Source organism: Dipodomys ordii, unplaced genomic scaffold (assembly GCF_000151885.1).
Source record: "Dipodomys ordii isolate 6190 unplaced genomic scaffold, Dord_2.0 Scaffold132, whole genome shotgun sequence".
NCBI lineage: Eukaryota > Metazoa > Chordata > Mammalia > Rodentia > Heteromyidae > Dipodomys > Dipodomys ordii.
The window spans coordinates 4,086,150-4,092,149 of NW_012267348.1; the positions used below are offsets into that span (position 1 = coordinate 4,086,150).

The 6,000-nt window shown below is 38.0% G+C and overlaps 2 protein-coding genes across 3 annotated transcripts in view; one reads left to right on the forward strand and one right to left on the reverse strand.

The window, feature by feature from the left end:
* Cacna1d (calcium channel, voltage-dependent, L type, alpha 1D subunit) overlaps nt 1-4,698 on the reverse strand; it is a 506,855-nt gene extending 502,157 nt beyond the window's left edge. Inside the window, exon 1 of the mRNA XM_013030745.1 lies at nt 4,509-4,698. Coding sequence (XP_012886199.1) covers nt 4,509-4,647 — 139 coding nt within the window. The 5' untranslated portion in view covers nt 4,648-4,698. The remainder of the gene's footprint in view (nt 1-4,508) is intronic.
* The window catches only part of Dcp1a (decapping mRNA 1A), a 56,184-nt gene that overhangs the window by 13,580 nt on the left and 36,604 nt on the right, over nt 1-6,000 (forward strand). Inside the window, exon 1 of one of the 2 annotated variants that reach the window (XM_013030750.1) lies at nt 4,662-4,665. The exons of the other annotated variant lie outside the window; for it this stretch is intronic. The gene's annotated coding sequence lies outside the window, so the exon portion shown is untranslated. Of the gene's footprint in view, nt 1-4,661; nt 4,666-6,000 lie in introns of those variants that run through there. 2 annotated transcript variants of the gene reach the window in all.

Below are 6,000 nucleotides of genomic sequence, written 5' to 3' on the forward strand. Positions count from 1 at the left end.
CCAGAGGCTTAAGATGATGTATATTCACAGGAGTACCAGTCACTGATGGAATTCTTAAATAACTGAGGAAAAACAAGTCAGTAATCCAGGAGAACATAAAAGCTAAGTGCCAGGGCTCATACCTATAATCCTAGCTACTCAGGAGTCTTAATATCTAGAGAATTGAGGTTTGAAGTCAGCCTGAGAAGTCACCAAATTAGCAAAGAGCTAATCTAAAGAGACAGCTGAGCTAGCAGGCTAAAGAAATGTGATAAAAATCACATGTAGATAAAAGGAATAAAAATAATATAGTTGAGAGACGATTTTAAACTGCATAAAATATTAAATGGGAACTGTAGCTAAAAGGGGAGTATAAGGGACATTTCTATGGACCACAACAAAGTAAAATTGAAAGCTAGTATCTAGTCTGCCTGAATTGCAAATTGAATGTTAAAAATCCATAGTTACAGTGGGAAATTTTAGCAGGTCACCTTAGTAATTGTGTGTGTGTGTGTGTGTGTGTGTGTGTGTGTGTGCGTGCGTGCGTGCATGCGTGCATGTGTGTGCACACGCTTGCTTGGGGTTTGAAGTCAGGGCCTGGGCACTGTCCCTAAGCTTGCTGTTTTGTTTTGTTTTTTTCCCTCAAGGCTAGCACTCTACTAGAGAAAGAGAGATTAATCAATTGAAGATAAAGTCTCCCAGATTTTCTTACTCAGCCTGATTTCAAACCTTGATCCTCAGATCTCAGCCTCCTGATGTAGCTAAGATTACAGGCATGAGCCACTGGTGCCAGCAATAATACTCTTAAAAGCAGAGATAGGGCATGTAGGACATCCAATTAAAAAATTAAGGAGTAAAGGGAAATCTGTGTAAAATTTTTAAAAAGTGTAGGGTGCTGGTGGCTCATGCCTATAACCTCAGCTACTCAGGAGGCTGAGATCTGAGGGTCACAGTTCAAAGCCTGCATAAGCAGGAAAGTCTGTGAATCTCTTAACCACCAGAAAACCAGAAGTGAAGCTGTGGCTCAAAGTGGTTTTGTGCAAAAAATGCTCCGGGACAGTACTCAAGGCCTAAATTCAAGCCCCATGACTGACAGGAAAGAAGGGAAGGAAGGTAGGAAGGGAAATTAATTGCAGAAAGTAGAAATTGCAAAAGAATAATAGAGCAGATGCACAAAACAAGTTTGTAACATGATTGATCCATCAACAATAAAAAGAGAAAAGGGCTGGGCACTGGCGATTTGCACCTATAATCCTAGCTATTTGGGAGGTTGAAATCTGAGGTTCAAGGTTTGAAGTTATCCTGGGTAGAATAATCCATGAAACTCTTATCTCCAATTAGCCACCCAGAAAAAAAGCCAGAAGTGGGGCTGTGGCTCAAGTGGTGAAGTCCTAGCTTTGAGCACCAAAGTTCTGGACAGTGAAGGGGAGATGGTGGAGGGAGAGGAAAGAGAGAACAGAATTTGGCAATATTGGGAGAATTGTATTTGTACACAAATATATATTTTTTGGGGGGGTTAGTCGTGGGGCCTGGGCACTGTCCCTCACCTCTTCACCTCAAGGCTAGCACTCTACCACTTGAGCCACAGCACCACTTCTGGATTTTTCCTCTTATGTGGTGCTGAGGAATCAAACCCAGGTCCTCATGCATGTAAAGCAAGCACTCTATCAATGAGCTCTACCACCTTCCCAGCCCCACAAAAAAAAAATTTTTTATCGGTCATGGGGCTTGAACTCTGAGCCTGAACACTGTCTCTCAGCTCTTCAGCTCAAGGATAGTACCACTTGAGCCACTGCACCAATCGGGTTTTCTGAGTGGTTTATTGGCAATTAGAGTTTCACAGACTTTCATTCCCGGCCTTGCTTTGTACGGCAGTCCTCAGATCTCAGCCTCCTGAGTAGCTAGAATTACAGGCATGAGCCACCAGTGCCAGCTTCACAAAGATTTTAAGGATTTTTTAAAACAAGAAAATAGTATGAAGAACTTTTGCCTGTATCCTCAGGCATGAAAACATCTGAATGAACTCAAACAAATGGTTTTAAAATGTCTCCTAACACATCTAAAGAAAACACCGCAAATGGTATTAGGACAGGTTCTCCATATAGAGACACAGCCTCTGAAATGGCAGATTCAAAACTTACACATTTTTTATCTTATTTTTACAATGAATTTACCTCCTTAGACCAGCAAGATGGTGAGCACCTGCCACAACAACACCTCACTAATGTTTCTCATAGAAAATGCTTTTTCCCAATCATATTAAGTGAAGTAAGCTAGTCCAAGAGAAAGTTAGGCCTCATGGTTTCCTTATTTGCAATAAATAGAATATGTATAGGATAATCTTACCAGATGAACTGAAAAGCTCAAACGCTATGTACATAAAAGTTGATGCCAAGTGAAATCAACCCCAAGATATGGACACTAGAGGTCTGAGTTGTTTTAAATGTACTGGGTGATTTTTGTGTTTGTTTCCCTTGTATGTTCTTCCCCCTATGGTATATCCCCTGTTGTCACTGTACTTGATTTTGGTACCTTGCATCTTGTATATACATTTGTCTAATCTGGGGAGGGGAAGGGGAATAACAAAATGGTGAAACAAGGACACAGGATGACCCATTGCAACAATGAGACCCACAGGACAGTATATTGGAAACAAACTTTACAACTTCAGTTGGGGGTGGGGGGGATGTTAGTGGGACAACAAGGGAAGGGGTAACAATGATCAACAACTAATGTACTCATTGCCTCACTCATGTAACTGTAACTCCTCTGTACAGCAAGCATGCTCTTCCCCAAGACCTCCATTAGGGGTCTTTGAATACTACTTCTGTGGATACCTCTTAGGAGTGAAAGTGGTAACCTGAAGTCTGCAAATATATATTTATATATATATATATTTATATATTTATATATATATATATATATAGTGTGTGTGTGTGTGTGTGTGTGTAATATATCACTATAAAGTCCCCCAAGAATTTTGAGCAATTTTTAAAATTTTGTTTTTGAACATACATTTGTTAATACATATGAAGAGGTTTCATTGTGATACTTCCATACATGCACAGTCTACTTTGAGCAAATTCACCCCTCCTGTATTCCCATTTCCTCCTTGAGTAATTTTTTTAGAAGTCTAAAACTTGATAGGTAAATCAAAAAGAAAATGAAATCTAACAAAACTGTTTTCTTGGGTTTTTGTTTTGTTTTTGTTTTACAATTAGACAATAGTCAATATAACTTAGTTAATTGACATTATTAAGGTGCAGATTTGTGATACCCACAAGCTCTGTAAAAATCAGTACTGGGGCTTGAACTCAGGGTGTGGGCACTATCCCTGAGCTCTTTCGTTCAAGGCTGACACTCTACCACTTGAGCCACAGTTCCACTCATGGCTTTTTGCTAGTTAGTTAGAGATAAGACTTTGCTGTCTCTTCTGGCTTCAAACCACACTCCTCACTACTTAGCCTTCTTAGTAGCTAGAATTACAGGCATGAGCAACTGGCACCCAGCTCAGTTCTGACATTATATGTTTTATAAGAAACTGTTCCATTACTGCTTTTTACTTTGTTTTTAAGTTAACAAAAGTAGTTATTTAATTCATAAGCAAACCTTAATTTAGTGATAGATCATTTTCTAGATGCTAAACTTTATACACTAAAAGTTTGGTATACTTCTAGATATTTTTTTTCTTGTCTTTAAGTTCTATTGTTTCCTTAGAAAACTATAAGCAGAAGTCACTAGGGTATATTGGATCCTTCAGTGTCAGAAATTCCTTACCTTCCTGGTAAGGGTCAAGATAGTTAATGATATATGATGTTACATTTAGCCCTGAGTTATTCATGTTTATTCTTCATCTGTGGATCAGTGGGAAAAACAGTGATTTAAGGTCTGTATATTGAAATAATTAGCCTAAAATATTGAAAATCTGATCTGCCAGAGAGGTATAAAGATATTTACATGTTTTTCTTGGTTATTTTCAGTAATAAAAGTCATACATTAAGTAGAATTTTCTCTTCAGTCTAACTTTATAATGACCTTAGGAAAGTTTTAGCCAAAGATAAGTGATTATTTTATTTCATGTGTGTGTTAGACTTGGCATCTTCGTACTGGAAAGTAATTGCTTTTTTAACAAAGACAGCTTTTAGGGATTCTTAACCTAACACCTTAGGCAAGTTCCTACTGTATGCAACTGTCATCGTTTTAAAATCTTTTCTGTAATACCAAAGTAACTTTGGAAAATTAAACAGAATTAAGCAAAAAAAATCCTCTTCAGTTTTTCAAAAGAACCCAGATATATTCTGAATTTTATTTTTTTCAGTTTTTCATAGTAACAGATTTGTGTTTTCAGCAACACTTTGAAAATAGTAATTGGTTAAAACCCAACCTGAAATTTTCTGAAGAAAGTGTTAATTGACAAAACAGCTACTAATATAGTATATTACTCTTTAGCCAACTTAACAACAACAAATTGCCTAACAAATACAATAGAATATTAATTATTCTTGCTATATAGTATTTAAAGAGCTTACCTGCAAAAGCCTGGGAGAAGTACCCTTCTGTTTCCACTTCACTTACAACTTTTCCTTTATACTTTGCATCAGTTTCTTGAAAGAGAGTATTTTTAATTAAAGTTAGATCACTAGAAAAAGTAGGTAGATTCATTTCCATAGTGTTGAAAATGCAGCTGTCAAATGGAAAATTTTAGCTGAAAAAAATGCTGTAGTATGTGCTTTTTGTTATTTTTTTTTTGTCTCTGCTAGTCCTTTTTCAGTTCAAGGGCAAGACTCAGAACAGTAGAGATGGTAGGTGGCTGTTGGCATTTGGTACAGCTCTTCAGACTTAAAAGCACAGTGCAAGAAGTTTCTTTGTAAGATGAGTTTATAATTTATCAAGTCAAAAAATGTGAGTTCTACCTCCAAACTAAAAGAGGAATTTATAAACAATAAGAAAAGTTCCACGGTTCATTCTTTGTGATCGTTGGGTTGAGCACTTCTTTCACAGTGTTGAAGAAAGACAGTCTTCCACCATCAGCTGCAACACTGCTATTGTTGGTATGATTCTGTAATCAGTGAAGGTAACTGCATTAGTCTGGCCTCCAGGACCCAGATAAGTAAAGAGCCTCACTGTTGCCCCTTTCGTAGATTGAAGAGGTAAAAGCATCCTGAGAGCATATAGGAACTTAGACTGGAAGGCTGACTGTGATGCTGTGAGGTCAGGCATTTCTGTCTTCATGGTATCTGCTGCTTGTTATTCTGGTAAAACTACTACCAAGCCTCTTCTTAGTAGTTTAGTCCATAAGCATTTCAGAATTTCCAAAGTGGGTTCTTTTCATTATGATTCACCACTGGTTACTGACTGTTCCCCTTAAGATAGTATTATGAGATAAAAATAATTTTTATCTTTTTGTTTTGTACCTTTGGTCCTGGGACTTGAATTCTGGGCTTAGGCTCTGTCCCTAGTTTTTGTGCTCAAGGCTAGTACTCTACCACTTGAGCCATGGCGCCACTTGCAGGGTTTACTGTTAATGTGGTAGTGAGGAATTGAACCTAAGGCTTCATGTGTACTAGGCAAGCACTCTACCACTAATCCACATTCCCAGCTCCTTATGTCTTTGTATTTTGATACAGTGTTAACAGTAAAGACTTTAAAAATTAACCATATATAGACTATTTGTCTCCTAGGTAATTATTATATTAACTAATAGACAATGTTTTATTTTGAAAATTCACAAAAATGGTAAAGTTCAATGCGATTTTAAAATTTGACTATTAGAAAGTAATTTCAAGCTGAGCACCAGTGGCTCACACCTATAATCCTAGCTACCCAAGGAGGCTGAGATCTGAGGATCAGAGACTTTTTTTTGGGTCCGGTTGTGGGGCCTGAACTGTGGGCCTGAGCGCTGTCCCTCAGCTCTTCAGCTCAAGGCTAGCGCTCTACCACTTGAGCCTCAGCGCCACTTCCAGCTTTTTTCTTATGTGGTGCTGAGGAATCGAACCCAGGGCCTCAGGCATGCAAGGCAAG